The 18,681-nt window shown below is 32.5% G+C and overlaps 2 protein-coding genes across 11 annotated transcripts in view; both read right to left on the reverse strand.

Moving 5' to 3' along the window:
- Positions 1-1,394: 1,394 nt before the first annotated feature.
- LOC115877511 (patronin) overlaps positions 1,395-18,681 on the reverse strand; it is a 210,518-nt gene continuing 193,231 nt past the window's right edge. For all 9 annotated transcript variants that reach the window (XM_030893722.1, XM_030893719.1, XM_030893720.1 and 6 more), the window contains 3 exons: positions 13,883-14,113; positions 5,519-5,801; positions 1,395-2,433 (listed from right to left, as the gene is read on the reverse strand). In XM_030893722.1, coding sequence (XP_030749582.1) covers positions 2,289-2,433; positions 5,519-5,801; positions 13,883-14,113 — 659 coding nt within the window. In that variant the 3' untranslated portion in view covers positions 1,395-2,288. The remainder of the gene's footprint in view (positions 2,434-5,518; positions 5,802-13,882; positions 14,114-18,681) is intronic.
- On the reverse strand, positions 8,267-13,167 carry LOC115877514. Of its 2 annotated transcripts, none has more exons than XM_030893724.1 (2): positions 13,034-13,167; positions 8,267-9,893 (listed from the first exon to the last, which is right to left on the reverse strand). In XM_030893724.1, exons 1-2 carry the CDS (start codon positions 13,046-13,048, stop codon positions 8,880-8,882), a joined length of 1,029 nt encoding a protein of 342 aa, XP_030749584.1. In that variant the 5' UTR covers positions 13,049-13,167; the 3' UTR covers positions 8,267-8,879. The 2 variants fall into 2 exon arrangements, with proteins under 2 accessions (XP_030749584.1, XP_030749585.1); XM_030893725.1 differs by lacking the exon at positions 13,034-13,167 and adding an exon at positions 11,642-12,362.

Consider the following 18,681-nt stretch of genomic DNA (forward strand, 5'->3'; position numbering starts at 1 on the left):
ACTTAATATTATATTTTATATTATTTTATTTACGATCATTTATAATGCTTAAAAAACACAATCAAAATTAATTATTAGAATATCCTAGCAACAGCTTTGCGTTATTCAGTTGTATCCATAGAGAAAGCTTAATATTTATGTTATAAAACCTTTGAATAAGAAGACTAAGGAAGGAGCATATCAAAAATCTTAGGTCCACCGCGATGGGACTGAAATATGGCCGACTTAAATTCCGGTTTATCAGTGCCGTTCTAATTTTATTTAAAAAAATGGAAAACTATGTGATAGGGTAGATGTGGGGTAGACTCAATAATTTTTTTTTATTTTACGTTGTGAATAAATGTTGGTAGTTATTAAGATTGTTATAAAAACATATTATTATAATAAAAATAGATAAGTTTTAATAATTATTTATTAACACAAACATCCGATACGCTACTGAAGCAGGTAAGTCAAATTGACGTATCTAAATTCTTTGACATCTAATCTTTGACAAGTAGTAAATAAAAGCAAAAATGCAAGAAAAAATATAATTAGTTAATTTAAGTGAATTTCATAAATGATCGGTTTACTACACGTATGTATATTATATAGTCACTTACTAGCGAAAAGTTGTTCCATTATTTCACTCGATTTTTGCCGAAATCTACCGCACGCTACACAACCAACTATTTTAGAGTCTTTTTCGATAAATCGCGATAGTGTCACTGTTAATTTAAGTTCTGCCACAATTTCCATCTAGATTTACTACCTTTATACAACTATCAGTAGTAGAATAAATAATAACATAAAATAAGCTCCGTAAAGACTGACAAATCCACCAAATTTCAAATCAAATTCAAATGTATCAAATGAATCGTCAAACAGAACTGTCAAGGATCCCCACCCTAGAGTCATTTTTCCGCCCACCATGCATGAATACATGGATAGCATTATGCTCCTTCTTTAGTTTTCTTATTCAAAATGAATGATCGAGAAAAAACGGCGTCAGCGATGGCTATGAAATGAAGATCGCTGTCATTTTATATGGGAAATGTCATCGATCATTTCCCCGCCAACTGGACGCCGTTTTTTTCGATCATAATATACCAATTTTAATAAGAAAAAATTCTAGTAATTATAGTTTGAAATACGGCCAAAATGAATAAATCCAAACATACCTACTTAAGATTAATAAAATCGGAACGCACTCAATCACTAATTTCGGAACATACTTTAAATTTTCTAAACAATATGATCTAATCTCAAACACATCCTAAAATGGATTTTAGAGGACGTAAAGTGACGTCAATTTCCAGAAATACCGGAAGTTAACAGAAACTAGCGCAATTCACTTCGCCGACAATTTTAATCCTTCGGTGCACTAAGTTTCTTGGTAACATACAAACAAGAACTGTAGGTTATTAAATTTTATTGTTTAAAGATTTTGTCTTGTTTTAAGTGTATTAATAAATATTTATATAATTATAAAAACATAATATTTACAGATATTAAATGATTAGTATAATGCTGTAATTACAATTTAATATGTAAAGTAAAAAGTATACCAATTATTTTCTTTAAAAAAGATTTTTTATAGAATTTGGGGGGAAAAGATTTTATCTGTAAAAATTAAGACTGTAAATTTATCTCACAATTCCATAACATCCATTTTTAAGCAATCTTCTTCCTTTTAGGCTAGTGCACCATTATATAAAGAATCTTTTTTTACAAATATATTAAGCAAAATATTTTTAGTGTTTTATAAAATTATTGGTAAAGCTTCATGTCGAGATTTTGACACGCTGAAAAATAATATTAAACAATCTCAAGATAACACTTTACCAAAACAGTCCTGCAAATATCTAATTCTAGAGCAATAACTGGAATGACACTAATATAATCATAGTAATTTTGCAGACATTATATGACTTTAAACAAAAAAAGCACATACCTTCTCGTACATACCTGTCGGTTCAGTTGGCACAAATAAAAAACTTAATTTAAACAAATCTTAGAACATATAAATACAAAAGGCACATGTACAAAAAAAAAAACAATGAAAAAAGAACATTTAGTATAGAATAAAAAAAATAATACTCGCTAATATCTCAGTTCAATCTATATCAATTTAACAGAAATTTACTGAAGGCGATAGTTAGACAATTATTTTTTGTGTGTAATATCTGACACTAAGTTGCTCACTATTACACAATTGTAAAATATATATTTAAAAAGAAGCGTTAAACGAAACAACGAAAGAAGTAAGATTAAATTACTAAATAACAATGAGGGTGCTTAAAATTTAATTAAACAACAAGCGCCATATCTTTTTTATTTGGCAGGTTGACTTTCTTCCCTTGCCACAATGAGTTATGAATCGTAAAAGCGTCTATTGTTACAGTCAGATGCTTGGTGTGGACTTGCGAGAAGCACTTTCCGCCTGAGTTATACCTAAAAAAAAGTTTTTTGATTTAACAAACAAATTATGGCACTTTATAGAGTGTCTATATCATATAGTAAGTCTATACGTGTGTACATAAAGTATGGAATAAATTTGTTTTCTTGAACTGGGATTTTATTAAAAAAAATGCTCGAACACGTCGATCTGTTTTATAAAAGGGGCACATTTTAGGCATATTACCTTGCCTCCAGCTTCACCCCCTGAGTGGGGGTGAGTGGCACCCCTAGTTTTTGTAATGGGAAGGGGGGTCGAGTGATACCTTATTTTAAAGGTCTCTCGCTGCAGATTATAGTCCTACAGTTTGAAGTTGCTAGTGTCATCTTTGTTAACACGACCGCCTGTCAAAATTCCTAATATTCTTAGTTATGTCAAGCTGCCATATTAACAGAAATTATTGTAGCAACTTCAAACTCTAGGGTTATAATCTCTAGCGAGAGACCTTTAAAATAAAGTATCACTTGACCCCCCTTCCCATTACAAAAACTAGGGGTGCCACTCACCCCCACTCGGTGGGTGAAGCTACAGGCACGGTAATATGGTAATATGCCTACTTATATCATAAACAAAGTTTGAAGTTGCTACCGTAATTTCTGTTAATATGGCAGCTTGACAAAACTAATAAAATTAGGAATTTTGACAAGCTGTCATGTTAACAAAGATGAATGACACTAGCAACTTCAAACTCTAGGGATATAATCTGGAGAAGGGGACCTTTAAAATAAGGTATCACTCGACCCCCCTTTTAATTACAAAAACTAGGGGTGCCACTCACCCCCGCTCGGGGGGTGAAGCTAGAGGCAAGGTAATATACGTAAAATGTGCCCCTTTTAAAAAATAGATCGACGTGTTCCAGCAATTTTTTTTAATAAAATCCGAGTTTGAGAAAATGTGTGAATTTATTCCATACTTTATGTACACACTGTATATTTCACTGCCACAAATGGAAAAAATCAAGGGTTATTCATGACAAGTATCCTATTTAACGTTTATGTGTTGATAGATCAAACGCAGTTACGACCACTTTCTTCTTTCATAGAACATCCTTTAAATTATTTCATCTTAGGATTCTACCTAGGTAAGTGTGTCTCGATCTTTAGGATAACCACTGTTCTGTATACAGGGTGTCCCAGGCTGAGCGTGCATTAGAAAATTCTAGAGAACTACAAAATCTAAATCGGAGATTTTTCCACATCATTGTTTCACAACGAGATCTATCGATTAAAAATATTTTCAATATGGCGGCACTTCCGGAAATACCAAAAGTTGACAGCAACTTTCTTATTTTAAATGGGTGTCCCCGTTTTTATTACATACTTAAATTCTCTGTAAAAGTTTATGAATTTTGATATTAAACACTATATCTAACATTAACCGTTTTCGAGAAAAAAAATTTAAAAATTTTTGACGCCTGTCAAAAATATGTGTATAGCCTAAATGTCAAATTTAGTGACGCCACTGTGCCATAAAGAGAAAACATGTGGTTATCTAGTTCAAAAATTAAATTCTTCAATGTCATATAATAATGATCGCAGCTGTCATGGAATTGAGCGATGAAAAAATTATCATAAATCATTTTTTTAAATGGAAACCCACTTTTTTTTATTTCACTAGTGAAAATGTTTTTCAATTCGTTACCTTTTGACTATACATGTTCTTATAATATTAAAAAATTGGTTTTAAGTTATTTATAAAATAAATTGTTTTTAAGTTATTTAAGATTTAGTTTTGAAGCGTATATTTTCCTTGATTTTAACCAGTAGCCTAACTTTAAACGTCAAGTGATGTAGAGCAATAGATCTGGCCATGTCATATTGTGACACTTTGTTCAAAAAGCAGTATGTTATCGATTATCATTTCCAAGCCAACTTTGTACTCTTTTTTTTTCGATCATACGGTATATTAATATCAACTATTAAGGTACATTCAGGCTGAGAGCGTCGAGCGTCGCGTCGCGTCCGTGTCGACACGAAATGGAACCAATTCCCTTAACTTAAATTAGACCGTTTAGGCAGAAAGCGTCGCGTTCGGCGTTGCGCTAGCGTCCGCCGAGCGTCGAGTTCAATAGGAATTGTTGTTCAGCGAGATTTCTAGCGTTCGGTGGTTGTCATGGCGTCTCAGGACGCAGAGGTGCTAATCGCCGAAATACAGGCAAGATCTGCACTGTGGAATACAAAATTGCCCCAATATAAAAATAGAAATCTACGTGATCGACTACTTGAACAAATAGCTACAATTCTAGGTATTTCTAGTAAGTATTTTTTCACAGTACGAGTAAATATATGAGAGCTTTCGAAATTCTTTGTATGGGTTTTATATACCTGCTAAAAGTATCACAATTGAAAATGATCAATTAGAGTCGTTTTTAATTCTCCCTGTTTTTAATTATTTAATTGTTTTTCTAATTGCTTTCTAATTATTTTTACTTATTGAATATGTTAGAATATTAATTTGGTCCATCCTACTTTGCACCTTACTAAGTAAGTAATCAAATATTGAAATGGACATTCTCATATAGTTGAAAAACCGATCGTTCTCTCAATTCAAAATATAAATGATGAAATTCTCTATGCAGATATCGTGTTCTGTTTATAGAGTGAATTCGTACTTTTTTGTCCATTCTTTTGAATGTAAAATATGGTGTTTCCATTTTACAATTTTGAATTTGTCTAAAGAACAAGCTCATTATGATGCTGCGCTGACGCTCCCAGCCTCAACTGACACTCCCAGCCTCAACTAACACCCCCGCTGACACTCCCAGCATTAAATATGGTTTTTTTTCTCAAAAACTGTTAATATTAGGTATAGAGTGTTTAACATCAATATTCAAAGAATTTTACAGAGAATTTAAGTATGTAATAAAAAATGGGGGCACCCATTTAAAATAAGAAAGTCGCTATCAAATTTCAGTATTTCCGGAAGTGCCGCAACATTGAAAATATTTTTAATCGACAGATCTCGTTGTGAAACAATTTGTGTAAAAAATCTCTGATCTAGATGTTGTGGTTCTCTAGAAACTTCTAATCCACGCTCAGGCTGGGACAGCCTGCATATTGAGCAGACGACCATTATACTTACTTGAAAAATTTATCGAACATTTTGTCGTTGACTTGTTTAGGACCGGTGCCGTACAGTTTGGTGACCGCCTCCGTATCGGGACAGTACGAGTAGAGAGCCCTGAATTGGCAGCCGGCGTCTCTGAACAGGATGAGGAAGTGTTTACTTTCCGATCGGTTGATCTCTTCTAAGACCCGCTTCTTCGCTTCTCGGTTAACTACGCCGGGAAACACGCAATATTCTACCGCGTTCAGCATAATGCTTCTGTTCGATTTCGTGGCCGGTTGTTTATACAATCTGGGACCTGAAACAAATTACTATATGTAATATATTTTGATTCTATGAAATAATAAACAACCCGAAGGTAAATATACCGGGTGCGTCTCAAAAGTGGCTCACCCTTATAACTTTTTTTATTTTTTCAGATAAACAAACCAGGTTTGGTATGTTAGTATATGACATAAATTAGGATTGACTGACGTATTCAATTGTTTTCGGTCACTTCCTGTTTCACCGGAAATGACTACAACTTTATTTGATAGAAAATTACATTCTGAATAGAATGCCATATCATATGTCAACTTTTGACATACTCACTTAATAAAAAATTGTATTTAAATTTCAATCTGGAGTGAAAAACACTAATTTTTAATCAAGAAGTCTTGGAAAAATAGATTTGATCGTCTAATGTTTTTCGTGTCTTGTCCTGGCCGCCGGTTAAAAGATGCCCAAATCGTATTTTTAATTATACCTTAATTTTTTCAAATGGAACAAGGGTGACTCATTAGCATATTTGGAAAAAACACTTTTTTACGAATAATTTGATACCACACACTTGGTATTTCGACTCAAATTTTCGTTATGAACCACATGTTACAATTTCAAATAAACCATATTCGAAAATGTCAAAAGTTGACATATGATATGTCATTCTATTCAGAGTATCATTTTCTATCGAATAAAGTAGAAAAATACCGAGGGTGTTATTTAAAAATCAAAAGTTGTAGTCATTTTCGGTGGAACAGGAAGTGACCGAAAACAATTGAATACGTCAGTCAATCCTAATTTATGTCATATATTAACATACCAAATCACGTTTTTTTTAACTGAAAAAAATAAAAAAGTTATAGGGAGTGAGCCACTTTTGAGACGCACCCGGTATACAGAGATGGCAAGTTGGCATGTACAAAACGATTCCCAAGCAGTGTTGCTAACTCTTCGCTAGTCGTCCTTCTAAATCGGAGCAAAAATCCTACTAGAATCCTAATAAATCTCCAAAATTTCAAAAAAACTCAATTTTAATAACAAAAAATTGGATATTGGCTATGTTTTCAACCGAGCCTGACTATGATGTCATGCGAAATAACGTAAATAGCGACAATTCAGAACGTCCAAATTAGTGGTAATAATTTTCAATTCGCAGAAAAAGCTAATAAACTTCTAACTTAATAGTAGATTATTTTCTTTTATCTATGCTTCTAACTTTTGCCACTTAAAGATATTTTGACCTTTGATGTTAATCCGTCAAAAAAAATGTGGTTAGAAATGAAAAGATTATTGTTTTATAAGCTAATTATTAGGCTTTCTCTATGGATACTGACTACCGCAAGCCGTTGCTAGGATATTTAATTAATTTTAATTGTATTTTTAGACATCATTAATTCATAAAAGAATTCTCAAGTATAAAGTTTAATTGAAACCACATTTATTCTACTAATTTCGAGGTTCTGAATGAGGTTCTTTTGAGGTTCTTTTTCTACAAGAAACTCACCTTCGTCGTCATACAGTTCCAACATATCAATATTTTGTATTCTATACTGAACCTAACATGACTTACCATATACAGGTTGTTAATTTGTTTATTACTCGTGGCAAGAGCTTTATGGTTGAAATATGGCAACCTCGGCCCGCTCGTCGAGAGACGACGCGACGGGACTTAGCTTAGTGAGTCGGCAGCTTAGGTTAGTACTCATTTGGAATGTAGGCAGTGTTGCCCATGCTGTTCCCCAATAAGTAACTGTCCAGTTAACAATCTGTATATAATAATGACTATGGTAATCGCAAAACAATTTCCGATGCACGTGATCAACTTTGAGTGAGAAACGATGGCAACAGCGCTTCCAGGTTGTGATGGATTTGATGAGATGAATCTTAATTTAAAAGTGTCAAACAATATATTTATTATATAATTTTTTCAAGATTTTTACGTTTTATTTTTAATTTAATAACTAATATTTTACTTATTATGAAGATTATTCTAAGCGTTATTATGGGTTATTTATTAATTTATTGATGTACATCTTACAACGCGATAAGTGGTAATAACAAGTAAGAGGGTGCTATTAATGCACAAACTAAATAGTCACAGAATTTAATAAAAACTAACGTAGAAATAATTTTGAAAGAGGTGATAATGTGCTTACCAATCAAACTTACTTCTCAGACTGCAGTCAAGGGTAATAAAGGACCTTTATTCTCACGTTCTCGTTCAAAATAGTTTATCAGGGAAGCTACAAGCTCTTTGCTTCGACTGTTTAAATGCTTCGGCATATTTTCAACTCACAATTTTAAGAAATGTAATAGAAAAACTCGAAAATTTAGTTCTTAAAATAACTGTTTGTGCTTAAAAGTACAATTTTTAAAAAAAAGACTATGAAAATAGGCAAAAAAAAAACAGAATTACTCACAAAGATTCAACAACACGATGTTCTACAAAATAATGACTGACATTAGGATAATTTTAAGAACAAACGACTTACCTGTAGGAAGTTCGTTCTGAATTATATGAGTATACTCGTCCAAATAGATATTATACATGTAGTTACACTATTCTTACTTTATCGAGCACATTTTTACAAAGAGTGAATCATAATTTTTTTTCTCTTATCATCCTTGCCGCTGCACGCCCGACCTGGTTGAATCATTACATTTTGTGGAAAAATAGAATTTCGGGTGGGATTTAACAATTAACCGGGTATGGGACATATCTATTTGGACGAGTATACTCATATAATTCAGAACGAACTTCCTACAGGTAAGTCGTTTGTTCTTAAAATTATATTTCGTATACTCGTCCAAATAGATATTATACATGTAGATGTTTAAAGGCCCTAAAATTCTATTTTTTGTTGGCAGTTAAATTAAACAAGTTATGTATAGAAATTTCTAAAAATATAATATATTTAAACATAATTCTAATATTTCCCAGTAAGCAAAACCTTAAATTTATTTACCTTCTGTTTATAACAAAAAACACAATCAAAAAAAAATATCATCAACACTTAAACCTAAGTATAATACCTTAGCAGGTAAACAAAATATTACATAAACATTTATTTTCTATAATTATGAAAGATCTGAGATACATATATCTTAAAAATTATTAATTATTTCCCTGAATTAATTCTACAAAATTTAATTTATTGCCTTCTAAAGGCCGATTGTAAAATTTCTGGAACACTTGCGAGCTTTGAGACCATCCTATAGTATCTTTGATTTGATCTATACCAATTCCCTTCCTAAAAGCCGCTGAGGTTGTAGCATGTCTCGTATTGTGAGAATGATACTTGTTTGTATCAATTCCACTAATTTTTAATATATTTTTTATCCAACGGCCAATAGTTTGGGAACTAGCTATATGATGGGGCTTTTTAAATGTAAGCATAAGATACTCGTCAGTATCTTTTCTTAATGAACTTGTTCTTAACAAATATGCCTTTAATGTATTCGCTACACATAACTCCGGACATTCTGTAAAATAATTGAACTCTAAAACTGGCTGCTGACGATTATAACTTGATGTTTTAAGTATTTCTGTGATAAAAATTTTAATTTTTGAGGATTCTATACCATGAATATTTTGAATTTTAATCTTAGAAATAGTTTGGAGTCTCTGTCCCGTTGCCAATAATAATAACGATGCGAGTTTTTTTGTAAGCATTTCCAAAGAAAGTGTATTTAACGGGTATAATTTCTTTAGATATTCCAAGACTGGCTGGGGGTCCCATGTTGTCTTGTATTTTGGAAAGCATTGCTTAGCCCTGTACACACCCTTAAGGAATCTCTTAATCAAAATTTCATCCCCGTTACTGTAATTTAGAATTAATGATAATGCTGACCGATGAGTATTTAAAGTCGTATATGATGCTTTGTTTAAAAAAAGGTCATTAAGAAAAGCAATAATATTTCCAACATTTGCCTGGTAAATGTCTACCTTATTACGCTGGCAAAATAACCACCATTTTTTATATGTTCCTGCATATTGTTTAAAAGTCGCTTTACTTATTGAATCAATCAATATTGGTATCGCCGCGTCAGGAATGCCTCGTTTTAGAAATGATCCCCTGATAATTTCCCTACTACTAGGGATAATTGTCTCCAAAGCGGATGGGGGGTCCTGAAAGGAGATAATAATAAAAATTCATTCGGCGGTAGAGTTAATGGTTTTTTGACGCAAAGTCTTAAAAATAATGGATACCAGTATTGAGTCTGCCAAAAAGGCACAATTAAGATACCTTTTGCTTGATCTCTTATTATTTTATTGAGTACCCTACCAACAAGAGAAAACGGAGGGAAGGCATAAAAATTATTATAATTTCCCCAGTTTATGCTAAATGCATCAGATGCTATAGCTCCCGGATCTTTACGCCATGAAATGAATTTTGTACATTTGCTGTTTATATTACTTGCAAACAAATCTATTGTTGGATTTCCAAAGTCAAAAACTATTTTTTGAAAATATTGCATATTTAAACAATATTCAGTGTCGATTGCCACTGACCGTGATTCCATATCTGCTACTGTGTTATCCTTGGAAGCGATATAAGTTGCGTAAATAAATATATTTCTTTCTTCACACCAAGACCAAATTTCTTTACTTAGATTATTTAATTTTTGAAATCGAATGCCTCCCATTTTGTTGATATATGCTATGGCTGTTTTATTATCGACACGAAACACTATATTTATGTGACTTTTATTTAAGACAAAACACCTAAGCGCATAAAATATCGCCAAAAGTTCTAAGTAGTTTATATGATGACTTCCTTCAATCTCACCCAAAATCCATGAGTTTTGTTATTACCACATACTACCCCCCAGCCAGTATTGGAGGCATCAGTAAATATTTCTAAATCAAAATTTTCCATGTTTATATTTTTAACAGAATTTAAAATACTATTTTCCCACCATTTTAGTTCGATTTTAATTTGATTTGTTATTAAGATTTGATTGTTATTAAGAAACGGCCGGACATGCAGCAATTAATGTGCCAAATACCTTTGAAAGTTCTTTAATGGATACTTTTTCTTTATTATGTAATTTAGTAACTAACGATATTATCTTAGTTTTCTTTTCCATGGGTAACTCTACAGTAAGCTTTTCGCTGTTATAAATAAAACCTAAATATTTACATGTATTTGCTGGAATTAATTTACATTTTTTGTAATTTATAATAAAGCCCAAATGTTCTAACAAATAAATAATTTTTTTAACATGGTCTTGCGTCTCTTGCTGGGTCCTACCAATAACAAAAATATCATCTAAATACATAACACAAAAAATCCCTAACGATCTAAGTTTATTTAGTACCGGTTTTAACATTTTTGTAAATACATATGGTGCGGAGGATAACCCCATGGGCATTACATTGTATTGAAACAGTAGACCGTTGAATTCAAATCTTAAAAACTTTTTAAAATTAGGACTAATTGGTATCATATAATAAGCATCTTTAAGGTCTATGGTTGACATAAAACAATTTTTATAAATTAGGTCTCTTACTGATTTATAGTTTTCTAGCTTAAAATGTGGCACTGGAGCCAAAAACTTATTTAAATTTTTTAAATTTAAAATAAATCGAGAGGATCCATCAGATTTTGGAACTAAAAAGAAGGAGGATATGTATTCATTTTTGCTATGACAACATTGACTTATTATGCCCTGTTTTTCGAACTTAAGTATAATCACGGCCACCTTTCGCTCTTCTGATGCACTAAGTAAACTTACTATAGGTCTATGACCCTGAATCGGTTTTTCCCTAAACGGTATTTTATAGCCCTCTAACCAAGACAAAATACTTATACTGTTTGTTATATTTTTCCATACCTCGGTAAAATATCTTAACCGTCCACCATATGCACTCACCTCCATTATTTTTGATATCCCCCTTTCTGGTAATAAGGTGCTTTCACAGGGTACCTTCGTTGGGTCCGAGGTGGTGGTGTCCGTTTCACCTTGTTCTTGTGGTAGGCTCCTCGGTAGTTTAAAGTCGGCTGGTTCCTAAAGGACCTCCTTACACTTTGACCTGAGCTTCTTGCGTAGGTGGTGGAAGACGACTGCCTATTTACTACAAAATTTGCCTTAGCAAACTTTAACTCTTTTCCAGTGCGTTGGTGGTTCTTTGCTTCTTTAAATTTTTCCGAAAAATTTTCTCCACACAAAAATTTGTCGGGTTTGCTATCACGAACAATTTTTTTAACCGTGGGGTTTAGATTAGCTTCAATATGAAATTTCCTGCTTTTCGTTATCATATGAAAAGCATCAGTAATCACTTTGCCTGCATCGATAAGGCAGGGCATAACTTTGGAGCCAACGTCCGCGTTCGCTTTGTCCACTAATAGTGCATTTAAGCCTTTGGCCAAGGCGGATAAGCCATTTCCCAGTTGATTCTGTACAATAGACATGTATTTATCGTGATTTTTCTGAGCATCAGTTATGGACTCTGATATCTCTGGATTTATCTCCGGACCTTGTAAAAATCTAATATTTTTTGGCACTACTGACAGGGTTTCTTCACATAGGTTATCTGGGATTTCGTTTTCCCTGTGAACCTGCACTTCATGCAGTTCTTGCCTTCGATCCAAAGAATAACATTAAACAATTTTTTCTTGTTATTTACTTTTTATAACAATTTATTTATTATCTGAAGCGACCCAACTGTTATGAAATCGTCCCATATCAGAGAACAACAACGGATTCTCTAGGCAGTTTTTTACGACGTTTTTTGTCATTGAGCATATCTCCGTATTTACAATTTATATTATTGTCAAGAAAAAGTAAAATAGATTAGTTCAGTTTCTTTTTGGTGTTTGAGATTTATATTATTTATTTAAAAAATAACGTATAGGCAACTCGGCAGTCGGCTGCTTAAACGTAATTTAAATAAAAAGACAAGAAGGAAAGGATTTTACCCCACATCTCGGCAGTCGGATGTTTAGGTAGGTATACGTTATTGTATTGTAGGTTTTTGTAATTTTTCTTGTTATTTACTTTTTATAACAATTTATTTATTTATTTAAAAAAATAACGTATAGGCAACTCGGCAGTCGGCTGCTTAAAGGTAATTTAAATAAAAAGACAAGAAGGAAAGGATTTTACCCCACATCTCGGCAGTCGGATGTTTAGGTAGGTATGCGTTATTGTATTATAAGTTTTTATATGACACATGTTTTAATTAAGTCTTTTTAATAAATAACTCGACAATAGGTTACTTATTAACTAACAGCAATGTGTAACCCCATCCATGGTTTTACTTACTTCCACTTGAATCATCACTGTCTGATTCGATAATTCGACGCCTTATTTGTTTTCCCTTTGATTTTCTTTTCGTTTCTAGGCGTTCTAATTTTCGCCTTAACCGTGCCCTTTCTGCAGTTAGCTCATCACTATCACTTTCACTTTAAATCTACGTCTTTTTTGGCATTTTAGCTGCCGAACTGTACGTACTCGATAAAGCACAATAATGTAATGATTCAACCAGGTCGGGCGTGCAGCGGCAAGGATGATAAGAGAAAAAAAATTATGATTCACTCTTTGTAAAAATGTGCTCGATAAAGTAAGAATAGTGTAACTACATGTATAATATCTATTTGGACGAGTATACGAAATATAATTGCCAAATAACAAACGACAACCTTGCCGAAAACGGCGCAATGTGACCAACATAGCGATAATAAAATTCGGTTTAAACTAATTTTTGCAGCTTTAACCTAAATAAAATATCTGTTACAATCATTTGCTCTGAAAAGTCAAATGACGAGCTGCTTGGTATCTTAAATTATACAACAAATTTAAACATTTTTGCCAAAATTTCATTTAGGCAGCTTTATAGACTTTAGTCACAATGTCGATATGACTGATGACGTGCATCGGAAAATGTTTGCGATTACCGTAAGTAATACTTCGAAAAGGCTAGTATATAATAATACATAACTATGGACGGTAGAGGTAAGGAGAATTGTCTTCATCTATTGAAAAGTGGTCATCAAAGAGGGAACAATTCTGATGACGCTGCTGTAGCAAACGTTCAACCTTTGAAAGAAGCGCCAAACTTTTTAAAACAAGAAATAACTAAACTAACTGCTAATATTCCCCCAAATACCGTACCTGTATAATCCATCATGCTGCTCGGCGTCGAGCTAATGTCACTGGACCCGTCATCGAACACCCTGCGCCCCCTCGACATAAGGCCGGGAAGACTGCCCGGACCGGACGGTGAAGGTAAGTGCCGCAAGCCCATGCCGGGAGATGGCGCTCGCCGTGGGGGCGTGGCCCGACCCAAGCCCGAATCGGTGTCGCCGAAACGGTAAGCTAAGCTGTCTTGGTCTGTGCTCGAGCCTGCATTCACAGAGAAAACGGTGATCAGGTTTGTATTGAAGCGGTAAGGGGTTTGCGTAGTTGAGAAATAATAAGAGATGAAAATAAATAAAAAGAACTAACTGTAAAACTTATATGTTGTTTAATAAAAATCTCTATTTTTGAACTCCTATAGGCTTGGTGCATTTCAGTTGATTTCAATTCCGACCGCAGAGCTTCAACGGCAAAAATCTGAAATTAGTAGCCGCCGACATATTGATCGCATAAAAATAATATTGAAATCATGGTTTTGTCATATATTTAAGTATTTTAGTTTTTTGCTAGTGCAGTTATTGACACTATAAAACACTCAAATATGAAGTTTGTGTGATGTAACGCTGTTTCGGGTAGTAAAAAATAAGTGAAAAAGAATTCGAACTAGGCGTCGTGTTGAGTTGTGACAATTTCAAATGTTAATAAAATTGCCGAAAAAATGGTAACGCGTAAAGGAGAGCGTAAGGAAGGCGTTGTTGGGTGCAACAACAATCAATAACTCAACTTTCGCGGATATTCAACTCTTCCCGAAACAACATTTTATAGCTTCATAGTTTCTCACACCGATTTGAACAAAAGCAAAAATGGATTCAAGCAGTTCGACGAAACAAGTGAGTAAACAAAGTGCTCGTTACATAATCAAAAAATTAAACAGACATATATAATATGAGATGATAAAATATAATTATAGTATACCTTTTTTAATCAACTAGTGATTAAATGTTTTATGGGGACATCTTCTAAAATTATAATGACGTACCTTTAAAAAAATTCGTTATAGCCGAAATAGCCCCAATTATGCCCCACTAGCAAAACCGGTGATTAAAACTATGCTCGCTGCCGTAGTTGACTCATCTAATTTTTTTTTAACTGGAATAATCTATACTAATATATAAAATCCTTAAGTGACTGACATACTGATTAATCACGATCCTGCTCAACCCACTCAACGTAAGAAGCTCAATTTTGGCATACAGGTTGGTTCTAGGGTGTAGAGGTTCGATAAGAAGGGATTTTTCGAAATTCCAGTTCCAAGAGGGTGAAACCACCCCTCAAATATTACAATATTTTTTATTTAAAAAACGGTCAAGTTTCCGAAAAAACGCTTAAATACGTATATCTTATTTTGTTTTTTTACATATTTTAAGATTTTTTAAAAATGTATACAGGGTGTTTCGAAAAATAAATTATAATACAAGTTAGACCTTCTCAAGATATCAAAAAAATTACTTTTTTATTTTTATTTTTAGAATTTTCACTAATTATACTTCCTAACACTTTTAGAATAACTATATAATAAATTTTTCGTATACTCGCTATTTAAACCCATGTATTTGTATATATTAGCTGTTTACGATATTCTCCGATGGTGGATACTCTCCGGCGGAGAATGCACCAAGCCTATAGAAACAAGTGGTAACTGATTATTTAATTTAATGATACCTGTTTAAAAAAGTATGTTCAAAAAGTCGACAACAAATCGTCGTCAATATCACGAAGTGGCGTATCTCATTTTTTGATAATATTCAGGAGAGCGGTTTAAAGTTTTTTTACGACCTTTGTTTCAAAACTAACCAAAATATATTGAAGCGGCTGTTTCTTTTTTTATCAAAGAGACACAGTGATTACAATATATTTTGATTGGTATCAAGACAAAAATAGTTAAGAAGGTTTAAACCGCTCCGTTCGCCCGAAAAATATAAAAAATGAGTTACGCCACTTCGTGATGTTGACAACCAAATAGAAAGATATTACTGAGTAATCGTAAAAATATTATGCAGGATTAATTCAGTGTACCTAATAATAAAGAACACATTTTGACATAACAGCTGGTTTGTTGATAAATACAAATATTGTTCCTTACATACCGGATGTATTTTAAAAGTGGAAAGTTGGTATGTTAGTAATATGACATAAATTGGGGTTGATTGACGTATTCAATTAGTTTCGGTCACTTCATGTTTCACCGGAAATTACTAAAACTTTAGGTTTTTAAATGGTACCCTCACTATTTTTTTACATTTATACTTATTTAAAATTTCAAACCAAACCATTAACTTCAATCAAGGAGCTTTGGAAAAATAGATTTGACGATTTAATATTAATTTTTTTCTGACCGGTTAAATGCCCTTTGATTGAGTTATGATTAAAAAATCGTATTTTTAATCATAACTCATTTTTTTGGTGACTCATCAGCATATTTGGAAAAAGCATATTTTTACGAATAATTTGGTACCACACACTTGGTGTTTCGAGTCAAATTGAAATTTATAATGCTGTTTATCTTTTAAATTGAAAATGTCAAAAGTTGACATATGATTTGTCATTCTATTCAGAATGTAATTTTATATCAAATAAAACAAAAGAATGTCGAGGGTGTCATTTAAAAATCAAAAGTTGTAGTCATTTTCGGTGAATCAGGAAGAGGCCGAAAACAACTGAATACACCAATCAATCCTAATTTGTTATATACTAATACACTTTTGAAAAACACTCGGTATGTTAAATTTTCAAAAATATGACATAATTCTGATTTATTTAAAACCTGTAAATCAGAATGTAAAAAGTTAATGAGAAAAATATTAATTACCAAGTACCAAGATAATGATTAGTTGTTGAATATTAAATATGGAAATATGAAAAAAGTTTTTTGTTAAATCTAATTCGAAGAAATGTTATGGTTATTATTAGTATTTCTATAAACTTATGTATAAGAACCAACTTTTAATTATACAAAAATGTATAAAGTCTACTAGCTGTATTGACACTAGAATAATTTATAAATTAAAAAAAAAATAAAAAGACACTAATAAAATAATAAAATTGGCAACATAAAATAGATATATAAATCGTGCCATATATACCTAATCTACTGAATGTACAAAAGATATATAAATGTAGTAAAATCCTGAAAGAACTCTTATTATATAATAATAAAAACATCACGAAACCTAATAAACAAAAATAAACAATTTGGTCACGACATAAATAAAAAAAATTAACATAACTCCTTTTCAAGCAGGGTAAAATGTATTTATAAATGGTATCTAGCAATTATGTAAAATAAAAATCCATCACCAAATAAGTAAACCTAAAAATAACGTAGTCCGACCAAAAATTGATAAAAAGGGTAAAATATGTGAAAAGTTTGCTACGACTCAAGAGTGTAAGAGGCATGAAAAAAGGATTTTTTTGTGCGGTATATGTAATATTATGTTAGATCATAATGTTATATGTTGTTTCTAACTGTACACCCAATTATTTTTTTGCTGCATTTGTACAGAAAAGTATAAAAAATAAGTACAATTTAAAAATTTGGCCATGTATAAAAACTGTAAGTATGTAAACTGTTCAGCCATCGTTCATCGTTACGTCATCATTATTTGTCAAATATGAGTTTTAGGGTGTGTCTGTGATCAGTTCATATTGTTTAGAAAATTTCAAGTGCGTTCCTGTATTACTGATTGAAGGAGTTCCGTTTTTTTTCCGGTATTTATTAATTTTTCTTAAACTCTTCATCAGTTACGAAATCCTTTTAATTCCAATTCTTTGGACTATTGAAATTCCTATTTCTGAAGCATCAGGGCCCGTATTCTGTAACTTTGAAAACGCTAAGCGCTTTTAGACTCTCAGCGTATATGACGTTAACTTTCGCAGAGCGCGCACTTAATTAACGATTTCGGTATTCTCGTCTGACGCGCTTAGCGTCTTTACTGATTGCGCTGAGCGCTTTGAAAACGGTTGCCTTAAAGGATCGTTTTGCTTGTCGAACTGTCAGTGATAATTGAAAAACTTGTGATTTTGTGCGTTATCTTGCTCTTTAGTGAAAATTATTATTTCTATAAATTCCTCAATAAGTAATTGATAATTTACGACTTGGCAGATATAAATATCGTTCAAAACATCGAAAATGCTGGGAAGAGTCTTCAACACTTCCCTCGTATAATAAGAATAATAACATATCCATAGAAAAATAGCTTGACATAACTCAACAATAGGTTATAAAATTCACGTAACATTGACATTTTTCATTGTTACATCCGTCAGTTATCAACTTTTGACTATTAGTTACATTAGAAATTGTGATGTTACCAATATGTGCTCAACGCGTATCTAGAACACGATTCGCATGGTAACGAGAATACCAAAATCGACTGCCTTGCGTTTCGCTGATCGAATACTTGCGCTCACCGCTTTGAAAGCGTAATGTTTTTATGTCAAAGTTACAGAATTCGGGCCCAGAAACTCGCTATATTATTTAATAAAAAAGTGCGAGTCGGACTCGCGCACGAAGGGTTCCGTACCATTCATTATCTATACAACATTAGACACTATATTATTAGAAACTTTTTTTCCGATTTAGCTGAAATTTTGAATGCGGGTATAAGTAACTTAAAAAAATGAAGAGACACATTACTACAAATTGTATTAATCAATAATAAATATGTAAAAAGTAAAAATAAATATGTAAAAATTAAAAAAAAGATTAAAAAAAAGTCGCCTTGACTAGGATTCGAACCTGCCTTACTACGGCTCCATCCTCATAGCAGCGTAAA

This window comes from Sitophilus oryzae, unplaced genomic scaffold (genome assembly GCF_002938485.1).
Source record: "Sitophilus oryzae breed Bouriz unplaced genomic scaffold, Soryzae_2.0 scaffold_1494_pilon_pilon, whole genome shotgun sequence".
In the NCBI taxonomy this organism is placed as follows: Eukaryota; Metazoa; Arthropoda; class Insecta; order Coleoptera; family Curculionidae; genus Sitophilus; species Sitophilus oryzae.